At 41.1% G+C, this 18610-nt stretch overlaps 1 protein-coding gene across 1 annotated transcript; it reads left to right on the forward strand.

The window, feature by feature from the left end:
- The first annotated feature begins 732 nt into the window (after positions 1 to 732).
- Positions 733 to 15062, forward strand: LOC120025637 (alpha-synuclein-like). The gene is made up of 5 exons (XM_038970182.1): positions 733 to 915; positions 1164 to 1193; positions 3816 to 3958; positions 9775 to 9852; positions 15042 to 15062. Exons 1-5 carry the CDS (start codon positions 795 to 797, stop codon positions 15060 to 15062), a joined length of 393 nt encoding a protein of 130 aa, XP_038826110.1. The 5' UTR covers positions 733 to 794.
- The last annotated feature ends 3548 nt before the right edge of the window (positions 15063 to 18610 follow it).

Genomic DNA, 18610 nt, shown 5'->3' on the forward strand with positions numbered 1-18610 from the left:
GCAAATAACAAGTGCTCAAACAATCCACAGGTTTGTAGCAATTCGAATGCCATTTTTTTTCAACACCAGTCGATTTTGTTTCATAATGAATTATTCTCAATAAACTACAATTGTTATATCCCTTCTCTGTGAAAAATGTAAGACCGAGCTGGTATCGGAATTGTTCATGATAAAAGTAGGCTTGATGTAGCCATCATACAATTGTCTGAATGGTGAGACACCGTTTGTGGAGGACAGATGTGATGTGTGCTGTCAACAGGTGTGGTAGACTAGTTTTAACCTAGTCGGAATCACCAAGGCTTCTAACGAGAAATACCTGGCTCCTGTTGCATAACATTGTCATGCATGTAAAAGGGAATTGGAATACATGTTAAAGTGGTGGTCCAGAACTTATGTATATATTTCAGCCAGTACTTTTGAATGTAGTGCTCCCTAGCCTAAACGGGTCCCAGTTTTGTGTGTAATACCTCATCCAATTGTGTACGAAGTCATCAATTTCGCATGATACGTTACGTCCAATTCATGATATGTTACGAATCCAATTCGTATAATATGTTACAAATCTGTTGTGATTAAGATCCCAGACTGCATCTATAAACCACGTTAACCTGCCAGGTCTGTCAAAAGAAAGAGAATGGTGGGAGGTGGCATTTCTGCATAAACCCTAACCGCCTCCTCCTTCCCATCGTAATGCCACCGGTTACCGAGATAGAAGTTCTAGAAGTTCTTCACGGCTCTGACTGCACTGCCTGGTTTGACATTTCCCACAGCTGTTGCTGTGTCATTTGGACACCATGGACGCGCTAATAAAGGGATTCTCAAAAGCCAAGGATGGGGTCGTGGCAGCAGCGGAGAAGACAAAGCAGGGAGTAACTGGGGCCGCTGAGATGACAAAAGATGGCGTTATCTTTGTCGGTAGGTCTTGACAATTGTAGCCTACATGCTCTTTCCTTTTACTTTCTTTTTGAATCATTGCTGAGATGTTGAACGTTAAATGTTGCTGAGATGAGATGCTGAGATGTTGAATGTGAGAAATGATGTATGACCATGGTTAATCGGACAATATAAAGTGATCATTTTATTGAATGACAGTGGTCCCATTGACATCAATGGGATGTTAAATATTTGTCACCTGTCCTTCACGTTTTTTGTTCTTTTCATAGGCAACAAAACAAAGGATGGAGTCACAACAGGTAGGCTACATGTCACCATTATCAACATTACTCAGTTGAGTACTGGCTTTACTGAATGACAGCAGAGACAGAATACAAAATTGAATTTTATTGAATAGTTGGGGTAGGCCTTGTCTCCGAGGAATGGTCCTTAGAACGGGGTTCCGATGACGGGTCTTCAGGTTATTATGTTGGTGGAGGTGGACGGTCGTTGGAAGACTGTTGCTGCAAAACATCAAGTCAGAGACAGATACGCCCTAGATTTATGCCTATTGGTTGACAGAAAGGGAAGTGATTACTGCACAAGTGACCCCATAGGTTAATCAGCAAGCGTAGTGGAATTGCCTTAGTGTGCTGTGCTCATTGGATGAAGTTAATAGGTGAATGACCGAGCTTTCCACACCTGGATTGTGTAACATTTGGCCATTATTATTTTCAAAATTCTCCAAACTCTGTCAAATTGATTGTTGATCATTGCTAGACAACCGTTTTCAAGTCTTGCCATAGATTTTCCTGTATATTTAAGTCAAAATTGTAACTCAGCCACTCAGGAACATTCACTGTCTTCTTGGTAAGCAACTGCAGTGTAGATTTGGCTTTTGTGTTTTAGGTTATTGTCCTGCTGAAAGGGGAATTCATCTCCCAGTGTCTGGTGGAAAGCAGACTGAACCAGGTTTTCCTTTGGGATTTTGCTTGTGCTTAGCTCCATTCCATTTCTTTTTTATCATGAAAAACTCCCCAGTCCTAAACGATTACAAGCATACCCATAACATGATGGAGCCACCACTTTGCTGGTATATGCGGAGAGTGGTACTCAGTCATGTGTTGTATTGGATTTGCCCAAAACATAACACTTTGTATTCAGGACAAAAAGTGAATTGCTTTGCCACATGTTTTGCAGCATTACTTTAATGGACAGGATACATGTTTTGTAATATTTTTTTTCTGTACAGACTTTCTTCTTTTCACTCTGTCAATTAGGTTAGTATTGTGGAGTATCCACAGTGTTGTTGACCTATCATCAGTTTTCTCCTATCACAGACATTAAACTCTGTAACTGTTTTAAAGTCACCATTGTCCTCATGGTGAAATCCCTGTGAGGTTTCCTTCCTCTCCGGCCTGTTTCTTTGTCGTGACTGTGTGTATTGATACTCCATCCAAAGTGTAATTAATAACTTCACCACGCTCAAAGGGATATTCAATGTCTGCTTTTTTTTTACCCATCTACCAATATGTGCCCTTCTTTGCGAGGCATTGGAAAACCTCCCCGTGTTTGTGGTTGAATCTGTGTTTGAAATTCACTGCTCGACTGAGGGATCTTACAGATAAATGTATGCGTGGGGTGGATAGATGAGGTAGTAATGCAAAAATAATGTTAAACACTATTATTGCACACAGAGTGAGTGCACGCAACTTATGTGACTTGTTAAGCAAATGTTTACTCCTAAACGTATTTAGGCTTGCCGTTACAAAGGGGTTGAAGACTTATTGACTCAAGACATTTCAGCTTAATTTTTTTATTTTTTTAGTAAAAATTTCGAAAACATAATTAATTCCACTTTGACATTATAGGGTATTGTGGGTAGGCCAGTGACCAAAAATCTCAATTTAATCCATTAGAGATTCAGGCTGTAACACAACAAAATGTGGAATAAGTTAAGGGGTACGAATACTTTCTGAAGGCACTGTAAGTAAGTGGGTTGTTCCACCAATTCGGTGCCTTTTGAGAAGTGTAACTTGGTCCAAAAAAACATTTGATTTCACCTAATTTTAAAATTCTGTCATAAAGAGCACATGTTCAACTTAATAAAAAAACATGTTTTACCATCTTAAGAAGTTAAATAAAAAAAGGACTATAGTAAGTGCCAAATAAATCAAATCTAATTTTATTTGTCACATGCACTGAATACAACAGGTGTAGACTTTACCATGAAAGGCTTACTTACAAGCCCCTATTTATCTGTAAATAGCCCACCCAACTACTTCATCCCCATATTGTTAATACATTTTTTTGCTCCTTTGTACCCCAGTATCTCTACTTGCACATTAATCTTCTGCACATCTATCACTCCAGTGTTTAATTGCTAAATTGTAATTATTTCACACTATGGCCTATTTATTGCCTTACCTCCCTAATCTTACTGCATTTGCACACACTGTATATAGACTTTTCTATTGTGTTATTGACTGTACGCTTGTTTATTCCATGTGTAACTCTGTGTTGTTTGTGTCGCACTGCTTTGCTCTATCTTGGCCAGGTCGCAGTTGTAAATGAGAACTTGTTCTCAACTGGCCTACCTGGTTAAAGAAAGGTGAAATAAAATTTAAAAAAATTAAAAAATTAACCAACAATGCAGTTTTAAGAAAAAATGAGTCAAGAAAAAATTTACTAAATAAACTAAAGTAATAAAAAAAAGTAACACAATGAAATAACAATAACAAGTTGACCATTTCTTCTTAAATCAGCCATAAATCCCCTTGTGACTGGGAATGGTAGCTTGTTTTTCAGAAAGGACTGTCAAAAAGCAACAAAGTAACTAGAGCTTTACAACAAAGGTGAAACTTGGAGAAATGTTGAGTTTAAGTGGGTTAAAATCGTCCTAGAAGTGACCCCCCACATATGTTCTCTCTCTCTCCCGGTAGTTGCAGGTAAAACAGTGTCTGGAGTTTCCCAGGTGGGCGGGGCCATGGTGACAGGTGTGACAGCAGTGGCCCACAGGACTGTGGAGGGGGCGGGGAATATTGCTGCTGCGACCGGATTGGTTAAGAAAGACTCAGCCAAACAGGTGAGAACCTGAGATACCTGAAACATACTCCTCCTACCTTGTTCAATATTTGATACCCTCACTTATACAAACACTTTACAGCTCTCTCTCTCTCTTAGTTGTAGCTCTACCTCTCTCTCACGCAACATTTAAATTGAGATGAATGACAAACAGGTGGGGGTTACTTTTTATTCTTATACACATATACAGTGCATTCGGAAAGTTTTCAGACCCCTTGACTTTTTCCACATTTTGTTACGTTACAGCCTTATTGTAATAATATTGGTTAAATCGTTTTTTCCCCTCAATCAAAACACAATACCCCATTATGACAAAGCAAAAAACGTATATATTTTTTGGGGGGGAGAAAATAATGTAAAATGTAATATCATATTTACATACGTATTCAGACCCTTCACTCAGTATTTTGTTGAAGCACCTTTGGCAGCGATTACAGCCTTGAGTCTTCTTGGGTATGACGCTTCATGCTTGGAGCACCTGTTTTTGGGGAGTTTCTCCCATTTTTCTCTGCAGATCCTCTCAAGCTCTGTCAGGTTGGATGGGGAGCGTTGCTGCACAGCAATTTTCAGGTCTCTCCAGAGGTGTTTGATCGGGTTCAAGTCTGGGCTCTGGTTGGGCCACTTAAGGACATTCAGAGACTTGTCCCGAAGCCACTCCTGCGTTGTCTTGGCTGTGTGCTTAGGGTCATTGTCCTGTTGGAAGGTGAAGCTTCGCCCCAATCTGAGGTCCTGAGCGCTCTGGAGCAGGTTTTCATCAAGGATCTCTCTGTACTTTGCTCCATTCATCTTTCCCTCGATCCTGACTAGTCTCCCAGCCCCTGCCACTGAAAAACATCCCTACAGCATGATGCTACCACCAACATGCTTCACCGTAGGGCTTGTGCCAGGTGTCCTCCAGACGTGACGCTTGGCATTCAGGCCAAAGAGTTAAATCTTGGTTTCTTCAGACCAGAGAATCTTGTTTCTCATAGTCTGAGAGTCTTTAGGTGTCTTTTGGCAAACTCCAAGTGTGCTGTCATGAAGAGTGGCTTCCATCTGGTCACTCTACCATAAAGGCCTGATTGGTGGAGTGCTGCAGAAATGGTTGTCCTTCAAGAAAGTTCTCCCAACTCTGGTGCTCTGTCAGAGTGACCATCGGGTTCTTGGTCACCTCCCTGACCAAGGCCCTTCTCCCCCGATTGCTCAATTTGGCCAGATCTAGGAAGAGGCTTGATGGTTTCAAACTTCTTCCATTTAAGAATGATGGAGGCCACTGTGTTCTTGGGGTTTTGCTCTGACATGCACTGTCAACTGTGGGACCTTACAAAGACAGGTGTGTGCCTTTCCAAATCATGTCCAATCAATTGAATTTACCACAAGTGGACTCCAATCAAGTTGTAGAAACATCTCAAGGATGATCAATGGAAACAGGATGAACCTGAGCTCAATTTCTATTCTCATAGCAAAGGGTCTGAATACTTATGTAAATAAGGTATTTCTGTAGTTTATTTTTAATACGTTTGTTAACATTTATAAAAACCTGTTTTTGCTTTGTCATTGTGGTGTATTGTGTGTAGATTGATGAGGGAAAAATAATAATTTTATCAATTTTAGAATAAGGCTGTAACGTAACAAAATGTGCAAAAAGTCAAGGGGTCTGAATACTTTCCAAATGCACTGTAAGCGAGAAAACAGAAGCAACCGTTGCTATTCATTTCAGTCTTGATACTGACATTTCATCAGAACCTATTGCCATCTAAATGCTGTCCTTTCCTTTCAGCACGGCATTGCTCAACCATTTTATATGTGACAGCTAATTCACTTCTCTTTCCCCCCGTCAAATGGAGCCTGACCTTGAGTCCTCTGGCTTGTTGCTTTTTCCTGTCTTCTCCTCTTCCTCCGGCGTTCTTAGTTCTCTGTCATAAAAAGCAGGATGGATTCTCACTTGTCTGTCTGAAGGTCTGTTTATACAAAGGCAGAGAAAGATCCAGACAGACAATTTGCAGCCCTGCTGGTCTCTGAAGATGAAAAATGGATTGTCTCTCTTTCAAAACAAAACTGAACCGAATCTTGGACATATAAAAGTAAAGCTTGCCTGCAATGCTGGCCTTGTAATAGTAGTGATGATTCATCTTCAAACCAACAGCAGAGGAACAGGGTTTCTTCAGTCCGCCCTTCCATTGTTCTTCCAATTAAAGGGACAATCTGCAACATGTACTGCTGTTCAAATGGTCAATTCAATGAATGACAAACACCCATTGATTCTTGAGGGGAAAAAACTTGCCTCGAGAGTTTAGTAGAACTGAACTCAATCTATGCATTTGAGAATGGTTGCATGTCTCCAGCCCCATCCCTCAGCTTTATAGCAAAACAAGTGGAGGGTCTGCCATTTGTATGAAAAACAAATGACAGATTGTCGCTTTAACAGTGTTATTCTGCCAGGTGAATTAGCCACCCCAAAGCACCCTGCTGACGTCACAGGTACTCAGCAATCATTGCATTCATTATCTGTATAGTGTCCTTACACACACACACACACACACACACACACACTGGCATTATTATTAGAAAAAAATCAATGACATCAATCAGAGAGAAAATCTCACTAATTAGAAAAATTACTTCAGCTGCCTTCCTCCTTTGCCTTTGTTCGTTTATGACTAGATTAATAAATTGTTACATAACACACACACACACACATCCGCACACACAGAGATTAATATAGTGTTAAATGGGACAAAATTCTAGAGAGATTATACAATTAGGCTGTGGTTATGCTACTGAGAGGAAGTTATAAACAAATAGAATCTCCCTGGGCAGAGAAGAGAACAGTGTATTGCTCAATCAAAGGTTTGTTGAGGAGCTCCTACTGCATGTCCTTAACTTGTAGATTTTAGAATTTAGAATTTAATGACAGACTGTTAACGTAAATGTTAAACAAACCGAGTAGCTGGCCAGTGTCCACACAAGATTTGGTTCTGGGTTCCAAGATCAAGGACTTCATAACAATAATTACCGACACACACCCAGAATTGCTACTGATGAATAAGATAAAGTATTGGAATTTTTTTGCTGCAAAAGGAATAAATATTTTGGTCTGGACAGGAGGCAATGCCTTGGAACCACTCTGGTAATCAGAGTAATGTCTTCAGTATTATTTTTCAGCCAATTACAATCTTTGTTTTTCTCTGTTAATCGCCTGTGTGTCGAACACAATCCCCTGTCCATTTGATTTGTTTTTAAAGAGGTTTGATTGTGGCATTTCCTGTGGCCATTGATTGGCTACCTAGCGGTATATCTCCAAACCCTGACTAATGCCTAATCGTGTCCTCTGTGTAACACCTTAACGTGTCCTCCGAGTTTGACAGAACAAACACAGAAATACAGAAACTACGTCCCAAATGGCACCCTAATTCCCTACATGGGCACTGTTCAAAAGTAGTGCACTACATATATAAGGAATAGGGTGCCATTTGGAACAAAGCCAGAGACGGTGCACAGAATTGGATTGATCTCATTTAGACAGAGCCTTAGTGCCTGTCTGTTCCCTGCTTGAGTTCTGAGCCCCAGTCATTACAGTGTCATTGATATCGACCAATTTTTTTTAAAAAAGAGCCCATCAAAGGAGCTTCTCTGCCTAGGGGGCTCCGACCCAGGCGCAATCTCTCTTTACCGTTATTCATCCCTCTATCCATCTCTCCATCCCTCCTTCCTAAAGCAAGCACGGAACAGCAGGTGAGGGAGCAGAGCGATCAATCTACTTTCATCTGGTTGTCCACAGCAGCCAGCCAACGCTCATCAGTTAGTTAGACAGTGTGAGAGATGGGTTGTCTGACGACGAGGGAGGAAGAGCGAGGCTGCTGCCTGTTTGTTTTGTTGAATAGAACACCCATCCACCCACACACAAACAACTAGCAGCGCCAGCAACGATGCTCCCGGCAGGTAAATGGATTTGGGCCGGTGAGACAGAACAGAGAACACACCTCATCAGCTCCCGTAGATCCGACTCATTGCACTCAGGTCACAGATGCAGTTCTGTTGTATGTTCTGTTGTCGAGCCACAAGACAAGAGGAAGACATGTTTCATATGGGAAAGGCTCAATTAAAGTGAAAAAATTGACGTATTACTTAGTTACAAGTTAATACTTACCTGGATAAGATATTCCAATTTTTATTTATAATTTGAAATAACTGTCATGGGGCTTCATGGGTTTGGGTTTCTTGAAATTATTAGCAGAATAGAAAATAGCACAGTAGAGTCAGTATTTATTGGCCACGGTGGGTGTTAAGAGACGCTGTGGTGTGTTTCTTTCTATGTGTGTGTGTGTGTGTGTTTCTGGCTGTGTTACGTGAACAGATGGAGATGTGGTGGGCGGTGTTAAATGGAATGGCAGGAGGAGAGGGCACAAACACACACCTACACACACACATACAGGAGGAGAGGGCACAAACACACACCTACACACACACATACAGGAGGAGAGGGCACGGTAATTGCTCTAAGGTTGTCAGCTGGTAGCCATGTCACACACACACACACACTGGGAGATGAGTGGAGCTGTATATGTCACCTGCCTGTATCTGATTAAAGGTCACACCAATGACAAGCACCAATAAATGCCTTGTATTGTAGCATAGAACATGCACATGGATCAAGAAGCAATTTAATGTAATAGGTTTGTTTCCCACAGCCTGCAACTGTTAGCACGCTTGTCATTACCAACAAGAGGAATACACTGAGTGTACAAAACATTAGGAACACCTTCCTAATATTGAGTTACACCCCCTTTTGGCATCAGAACAGCCTCCGTTCGTCGAGGCACGGACACTACAAGGTATCGTGCTATTGTTTGAGGAGAGTACACAACAACAAACAACTTTGTTCATGGCAACTGGTTTGATACATTCACCTCTGAAGGTAAATAATGTACTTACATTCAGTAATCTTGCTCTGATTTGTCATCCTGAGGGTCCCAGAAATAAAATGTAGCATAGTTTTGTTGAACAAAATCAATTTTTATATTCAAATGTAGGAACTGGGTTCTACAGTTTGAACCCCTGCTGTGTCTGGCTCCACACCCACCCCGCCCGGCTATCTAGATGTGTGAAAGTTAGTGTATAAGCTACTAATCCATCATGTATGACATTCCTGGGAGTGTGTAAACTTACATTTAGCATTACCATATCATTGTTGTTTCTCTATAATTATTTCCTTGAAAATGTATCAATTGACCAATTCGGCACATTTGGGCAGACTTGATACAAAATATTGTCCAGTATTGAAATGCTGGATCAATCTGAAATGTTGCACACACACTGCTGCCATCTATTGGCCAGAATCTAAATTGTGCCTAAACTGCAATAATACACTATGGTCTTTGTCTTGCGTTTCAAAGATGATGGAACAAAAAATAAAATAAATAAATATTTTTTTGTATTATCTTTTACCAGATCTAATGTGTCATATTCTCCCACATGAATTTCACATTTCCACAAACTTCAGTGTTTCCTTTCAAATGGTATCAAGAATATGCATATCCTTGATTCAGGTCCTGAGCTACAGGCAGTTAAATTTGGGTATGTCATTTTAGGCGAATTTAGGTTCCGATCCTCCTTTTCATCTACACTGACTGAAGTGGATTTAACAGGTGACATCAATAAGGGATCCTAGCTTTCGACTTGGATTCATCTGGTCTGTCTATATCATGGAAAGAGCAGGTGTTTCTAATGTTTTGTGTATACAGCAACCAACTAACAAAATTTGTCATTGTCTAATGTGGATATTTCCAACACTTCCCCACTGTTGACCTGGTCAGTGAATGTGTGTTATTATTACAGGATGAAGATGCTATGTCTAAAGACTCACCTATCAAGGAGTCACCAGTGGACCCAGAGGGTGGTGATACTGCTGCAGAGGTAGGATATGTACCTATGCTTATAACATCTTCTAGAGCAGTGGCTCCCAACCTTTTTTAAACCGGGGCACACCTTGTTTTGAGAGTAGGGATGTGAGAGTAGGGATGTGAAGAGGTCTTCACGGGTCCAAAAAGTTGGACCCGTTCCGAAATGGATCTATGGCTTTCCCACCCAACCCGATGTGCATAAATATAACATTTATAAACTGAGACCCGTTCCGAACGGACCCGAGGGTGGTCAGACCCATTCCGAAAAGGCTTGTGGAAAACAGACCCAAACGGACCCATAATGGTTCAGATCAAAGAGACCCTTTCAGATCCGAGAGTAGAAAGAGAGAGAGAAAGGAACTTCCGACTGGCGGCTGCCAGCGCCATCAATAAACAAGTGATATTGGCCAATTGATCCACAGTTACTTATATGTCCTTAAATTGCCTATAAGAAATATCAAAACAACAGTTTATTGTGTTTCGATGGTCAAAACTTTATAGACTATTGTTGTATTGGTTTTTACTTTCCTAAAACAATTATTGTCCACCTGATTTGAACGCTAAATGCATCAGGGCATTGTATGCATATACAGTTGAAGCTCCTTGCTCGAACACACTTTTTCAGTTCTGCCCACACATTTTCTATGGGATTGAGGTCAGGGCTTTGTGATGGCCAATTTGTTGTCCTGAAGCCATTTGCCACAACTTTGGAAGTATGCTTAGGGTCCTTGTCCATTTGGAAGACCCATTTGCGACCAAGCTTTAACTTCCTGACTGATGTCTTGAGACGTTGCTTCAATATATCCACTTACTTTTCCTCCCTCATGATGCCATCTATTTTGTGAAGTGCACCAGTCCCTCCTGCAGCAAAGCACCTCCACAACATGATGCTGCCACCCCCGTGCTTCACGGTTGGGATGGTGTTCTTCGGCTTCCAAGCCTCACCCATTTTCCTCCAAACATAACGATGGTCATTATGGCCAAACAGTTCTATTTTTGTTTCATCAGACCAGAGGACATTTCTCCAAAAAGTACGACCTTTGTCCCCATGTGCAGCTGCAAACCGTAGTCTGGCTTTTTTATGGCGGTTTTGGAGCAGTAGCTTCTTCCTTGCTAAGCCGCCTTTCAGGTTATGGCGATATAGGACTCGTTTTACTGTGGATATAGATACTTTTGTAGCTGCTTCCTCCAGCATCTTCACAAGGTCCTTTGCTGTTGTTCTGGGATTGATTTGCACTTTTCGCACCAAAGTACGTTCATCTCTAGGAGACAGAAGGCGTCTCCTTCCTGAGCGGTATGATGGCTGTGTGGTCCCATGGTGTTTATTCTTGCGTACTATTGTTTGTACAGATGAACGTGGTACCTTCAGGCGTTTGGAAATTGCTCCCAAGGATGAACCAGACTTGTGGAGGTCTACAATTTTTTTTCTGAGGTCTTGGCTGATTTCTTTTGATTTTCCCATGATGTCAAGCAAAGAGGCACTGAGTTTGAAGGTAGGCCTTGAAATACATCCACAGGTACACCTCCAATTGACTCAAATGATGTCAATTAGCCTATCAGAAGCTTCTAAAGCCATGACATCATTTTCTGGAATTTTCCAAGCTGTTTAAAGGCACAGTCAACTTAGTGTATGTAAATGTTTGACCCACTGGAATTGTGATACAGTGAATTATAAGTGAAATAATCTGTCTGTAAACAATTGTTGGAAAAATTGTCTTGCACAAAGTAAATGTCCTAACCGACTTAAACTATAGTTTGTTCAAATGAAATTTGTGGAGTGGTTGAAAAATGAGTATTAATGACTCCAACATAAGTGTATGTAAACTTCCGACTTCAAATGTACATACATCCGTGGCAATTACTGTATATCAGTTTCGACCCAGATCCGAGGCAAAAGTCAGAATTAAGGACACGGACCCGTTCGGATCCCGGAATTTTGGATCTGTTAAGACCTCTAGTGTGAAGGTTTAAACGTTAAAATGTAAATTGGGTCCCAATATGTCTGTTTTCATTCACAACTTTGAAATCACAGTGCAGTTATCACAAAACTACCACTAGCAGGTCCCGATCATCATCATAAAGGGGGGAAATAAAAATTCAACAAATACCTAACGCAACAATGCTGTAACCGTAGTAGAAGGACTTGCGCTGGTAGACTAACTTATTCTAGTTATTTATCACCTCACCTGAATACATACTACCTGTTTTGACTGCATCAAACCGAGAGAAGCTAGTTAAGCTAGCTGGCTAACGTTAGGAAGGCTAATTGATGTTAGCTAGGCTAAACTGTGTGCTTTCCCCCTTTCCCAAATACTACAGTAAATAACAACAACAACTGAAGAAACCTGTGTCAGAGGCTCTAATCCGGGGCTCTCCAAACCTGTTCCTTGAGAGCTATCATCCTGTAGTTTTTCACTCCAACCCTAACATGCAGACCTAACCGCACACGCTCATGCGTCTGCGTGCGCCATCGCACGCAAGTTGATTTTGTTCACCCACACCAGATGCGATCAGGACACGCAGGTTGAAATATTAAAACAAACTCTGAACCAATTATATTAATTTGGGGAGAGGTCAAAAAGCATTAAACATTTATGGCAATTTAGCTAGCTAGCTTACTGTTGCTAGCTAATTTGTCCTGGTGTACAAATATTGAGTTGTTCTTTTACCTGAAATGCACAAGGTCCTCTACTCCAACAATAAATCCACAGATAAAACGGTAAACCAAATTTGTTTCTCGTCATCTCTCCTCCTTCCTTCAGGCTTATTTTTATTCTTTGGACTTTATATGGTGGTTGGCAACCAACTTTACTGCATTACTACAACTGACCGGAGTGTGGACCACAGATCATCTTTCAATCACCCACGTGGGTATATGCGCCAGCTAGGCAGACGTTCGCTGACGCACGCGAGCAGTGTGGGTGCAATGATTGAATAACATGTACGTGACGCGAGCATTGTGGTCAGCATGTAACCACCCTTTGATAAACTGAATCAGGTTAGACACAACTGGGTTTGGAGCGAAAACCTACAGGGGGGCAACTCTCCAGGAACAGGGTTCGAGAGCCCTGCTTTGATCTTTTGTGACAATCAAATCAATATTTCAGTCTCAAACTGAGTCCTTAGCTAGGTTTCTATCCAATTTGCGACAGATTTTCATGCAAATATTCTAAAATCTTCATAAAACAAGATGCACATTTTTCCCACCAGTGATGTGTTTCCATCAAACTTACTTTTAGTGGATAAAAGGCTGTGCGTTATAACGTAACGTTAGTGCACATAGGGGATGAGAGTCATGTAGTGTACATAGATTCCCAGGTACCGAATGAAAAATTAAAGTTAAATGGCATACCATCGCATTTTCAACTCTACTGATGGTTTTGCCACAACAACTGTTTTGTTATATAGAAAATGTGCCCACTCTGGTCTTGGCACATGCGCTCTATCCAACATTTCGCAGATACAATGCGGGTAGGCTACCCACATTATGAGATTAATATGGATAAGAGCGATATTATTTGTATTTGCCAAACGGCAGCCAAGCTTCGATCATCACGTCACCAGAATAAGACTCTAGATATTTATTGGAAAGGAGCATCAAGCTCATCACCTTGCACTTTCACCACCCTGTGAAGTTCATCATCATTTATTTCATCTGTAGCCTAATAAACTGCATGCTTTCCCGAGTCTTAGTGGGAGGACCACACAACATATCATCGCATCACTCCAAGTTTATGTTCGCACATAAAGGGGTTTCCACCGCCATTTCTCGTAGAATTAATTTTACAGACACAAAAAGACACATTTTCTGACGGCATTTATAAAATTGTAATGGCATTTCATGTTTCTGTCAGCCCTGTCGTGACATTTTCATGAGTGCGGAAATTCATCCATATGAAACGGTTGGATGGAAGGATGGTTAGTGCATCAGCAATTAATGGTTTACTCCTCATCATCCTCCCCTTCTTAGATAGTCATCCGTTTCCACGTTTCATTCATCAGATTGTTTTACATGGGTTTTTGTGTTAAATTGTTTATTTTGGCTGTTAAGAAGGGTGAGGTTCCCATCTCCTCACAAGAAGTCCTTTTGGGTTCCATCCACCATTATCACGATCCCTCAGCACCATGTATGTATATGATATGATTTGTTAATTCATCTTATTTTTAACATTATGTACAAATAGGGTAATACTTTACCTTAAGTTACCCTAATACCTATGTAACTACACATTAGGTGACCCTTGTATTTCATATATGCACACTCACAGGACTCTAAACACTCACGCACACTGACACACCCACGTTTTTCCTGACTCTACACACACGTACTGACATACAATCATAATTTACACGGAGTGTAAAAAACATTCGGGAACACCTGCTCTTTCCATGACCGACTGACCAGGTGAATCAAGGTGAAAGCTATGGTCCTTATTGATGTCACCTGTTAAATCCACTTCAGTCAGTGTAGATGTGTCAAAATGGTCCACCGTCCAAAGGACATCCAGCCAATTTGACACAACTGTGGGAAGTACCGGAGTCAACATGGGCCAGCATCCCTGTAAAGTGCTTGCGATACCTTGCAGAGGCCGTCATAGTAAATAAGAATTTGTTCTTAACTGACTTGCCTAGTTAATTAAAGGTTACTTTTTAAAAAAGGAATAGAGTCCATGCCCCGACGAATTGAGGCTGTTCTGAGAGCAAACGGAAGTGCAACTCAATATTAAGAAGGTGTTCCTAATGTTTTCTACACTCAGTGTGCGCTGCTGTTGATCATATATCCTGACACCTAGTCACCTTACTCCTATATATATATATCTACCTCTATCACTCCAGTATTCCTGCACATTGTAAATATGGTATTGGAACTGACACTGTATATAGCTTCTTACTTGCTGGTGCACTTCTTATTTTTATTTCTCGTGTGTTTTTGTTCTACCTTTTGTTATTTTTAGTGCTACATCGGTATTGATTACTGCATTGTTGTGTTTGGAGCTTGCAAAAAAGGCATTCCACAGTGCTTGTACACGTGACATTAAAACTCGAAACGTGAAATAGCTGTAGTGACATCGTATTAACATGCAGTTACATATTACCATGTACCAAGCAGTTACTAAAGGTTAGTGTTATCAGTTGTTACACAAGTGGGGAAATCATTTCAGCATAATTCTAAAAGTAACCTCTCCCCCTCTGTACTTGCAGGAGGATTCCGATGGCTATTAGAAGTACAGCACCGTCAACTGCCTCATCTCAGAACAATCCAGAACTACTGTAACAATCCAGAATCAATTATCAAAACATTCCATGTCACCCTGCCAAGTCCGGTCGTGCCTCATTGTGTTCCTTAACGGAGTCTGTGCCATGTGTGTGTGTATGACTGCGTGTGTGTATGTATTAGTGTGTGTGTATGGGTGTGTCTTAATGCTTAGTGGGTGTACGCCAGTGTGTGTGTGTGTGTGTGTTCTGGAGTCTCCGTCAGTCAGTCCTGAGTGGGGTCTATACGCCCTTCTGGTCCAGCTGTCATCTTCAGTAACTCCCTCCCACTAAGGCAGCCACCTGGACACAGAAGGGACTACCTTTATGTTCTGTCTATCTGTCTGTGGACTTTGTGGCTTTGAAGTAAATACAAATACTGTATACAGGACGGTGTCCACCCACTCTGCTCAGAGTGGGGGAAAACGCGCTTTGGTGATGAAATGTCACTTCCTTATGTTATAAAATAAATGAAACCAAGACAAATATGATTATTTATGTTCTAAATTGTTCAGTGGAACCTTTCTCTAACATATCCCTAATGATATCCAAAAAGTCGGATTTCCTAACCTAATACAGCCAATAATAAGCACCGCCCTCTGTTGACATAGCAAGTTTCTCGTAACAACTTGAGGATTTTACATTTTTTGGTTTCCGCAGGTTGCAAAAAGCTAAATTAGCATGACAAGCTGAATTAAATGTAAAAGGCTTTGAAAATATAAACGCTTGGTATACGCTCAGTGCTCTGTTGACATTTCACAGATGTACACTTGTTTTTGTGAGAAATGAAAAAAAATTATAAAATACATTTGGAATTAATATGAATATGAAGCGTATACTAAAATATGAAAACATGTCTCAAAATCAATATCCATCTTACCTTGATTGTTTTATGTCCTGCGGATTCGAGAAGAATGACGACGAGTTCAATGGAAAAGTGAGCCTGTCAGGTAGCCAGTAGCCTTAATTCTTGCACAGAATCCAACCTAGCTGATTGCGATGCAGTTTTCCTGATTTTTTCTTTTACCCCTTTTTTCTCTGGCCACTAATTTAGTCACCTTAATTCTAGCCATCCTAGAAGGGTAATAACTCCAATAACTTTTGAACGGAGTATAATTGAGACATGAGATTTGGACCATTGATTTTCTTAAAGGATTATCTACACAATTAACATGATTTTTACCCATTGGTCAAAAGATGGGTTTTTGATTGGACACCCTAGTTATACACTCAGCAAAAAAAGATTTTCCTCTCACTGTCAACTGCGTTTATTTTCAACAAACTTAACATGTGTAAATATTTGTATGAACATAACAAGATTCAACAACTGAGACATAAACTGAACAAGTTCCACAGACATGTGACTAACAGAAATTGAATAATGTGTCCCTGAACAAAGGGGGGGTCAAAATCAAAAGTAACAGTCAGTATCTGGTGTGGCCACCAGCTGCATTAAGTACTGCAGTGCATCTCCTCCTCATGGACTGCACCAGATTTGCCAGTTCTTGCTGTGAGATGTTACCCCACTCTTACACCAAGGCACCTGCAATTCCTGGACATTTCTGGGGGGAATGGCCCTAGCCCTCACCCTCCGATCCAAGAGGTCCCAGACGTGCTCAATGGGATTGAGATCCGGGCTCTTCGCTGGCCATGGCAGAACATTGACATTCCTGTCTTGCAGGAAATCACGCACAGAACGAGCAGTATGGCTGGTGGCATTGTCATACTGGAGGGTCATGTCAGGATGAGCCTGCAGGAAGGGTACCACATGAGGGAGGAGGATGTCTTCTCTGTAACGCACAGCAGAGGATGTCTTTCCTGCAATGACAACAAGCTCAGTCCGATGATGCTGTGACACACTCCCCAGACCATGACGGACGCTCCACCTCCAAATCGATCCCGCTCCAGAGTACAGGCCTCAGTGTAACGCTCATTCCTTTGATGATAAACGCGAATCCAACCAACCACAAAACCGCGACTCGTCAGTGAAGAGCACTTTTTGCCAGTCCTGTCTGGTCCAGCGACGGTGGGTTTGTGCCCATAGGCGACATTGTTGCCGGTGATGTCTGGTGAGGACCTGCCTTACAACAGGTCTATAAGCCCTCAGTCCAGCCTCTCTCAGCCTATTGTGGAGAGTCTGAGCACTGATGGAGGGATTGTGCGTTCCTGGTGTAACTCGGGCAGTTGTTGTTGCCATCCTGTAACTGTCCCGCAGGTGTGATGTTCGGAGCCTGTGCAGATGTTGTTACACGTGGTCTGCCACTGCGAGGACGATCAGCTGTCCGTCCTGTCTCCCTGTAGTGCTGTCTTAGGCGTCTCACAGTACGGACATTGCATTTATTGTCCTTGCCACATCTGCAGTCCTCATGCCTCCTTGCAGCATGCCTGCAGATGAGCAGGGACCCTGGGACCTTTCTTTTGGTGGTTTTCAGAGTCAGTAGAAAGGCCTCTTTAGTGTCCTAAGTTTTCATAACTGTGACCTTAATTGCCTACCGTCTGTAAGCTGTTAGTGTCTTAACGACCGTTCCACAGGTGCATGTTCATTAATTGTTTATGGTTTATTGAACAAGCATGGGAAACAGTGTTTAAACCCTTTACAATGAAGATCTGTGAAGTTATTTGGATTTTTATTAATTATCTTTGAAAGACAAGGTCCTGAAAAAGGGATGTTTCTTTTTTTGCTGAGTTTAGTATACTGTGATAAACCGCTGACAGTCCTGCACAGATGCGATCACTATATGCGGAGTACACTGTATTACAACTTATGAAAAAGCACATAAGTGTCTATAACAATTAACTATATGAATTTGAAAGGAAGTATACTTTATTTTTGTGTGTTTTTGCGGTGGACTACTGCTGTGCTATATGCGGTATTTGTGAATTTATAAACTTGTATTTTTATGTTCTCACTCTGCAGATGAGTAAAATACCAGGTGGTTTGAAACACACCAGCATGGAACCAAAACATTCAACTAACTGTGACAAGGAGTTTAGTTACATTATTTAAATGTTGAATAAAGTATAAAATGTCTGTATTTCTTAGTTTGTCTTATTACATCTATTCACAACATGTGTGTTTGCCTCAGAAATAGAAGGCCTACAAAGTAGTTAGAACCTCTCCACAAGGCTATGTGACTGGGAAATTCATGGGTACACACAATATGGCTGATCTGTATTGAGGAAATCCATTCTAGGGATTCTATTTCTATGTTTTGCCTGCTTGCTCATTGTAAAAGTACAGTATTAGTATGTAACAGCAGAGCCAACCTCAGTCTTTTCCAACACCGACTTGAAAGTTCTATATCTTGAAAACTTGATTGCTGACATGCAAAACATTTTGGGACTGCATCAACAGTGGACTAATGAAGCAAAAACCAACATTTCATTTTTGAGTGGTATTTTTCTTTAAAAATCAAACGCAGCTGTTTTTATCTCTATCAAAGCATTTCTCGGCAACAATTAAGTACCTTACTGTGATTGCGTTCAATTAAAATGGTCAACAATAAACCAAAATAGCT

Source organism: Salvelinus namaycush, chromosome 31 (assembly GCF_016432855.1).
Source record: "Salvelinus namaycush isolate Seneca chromosome 31, SaNama_1.0, whole genome shotgun sequence".
Lineage (NCBI taxonomy): Eukaryota > Metazoa > Chordata > Actinopteri > Salmoniformes > Salmonidae > Salvelinus > Salvelinus namaycush.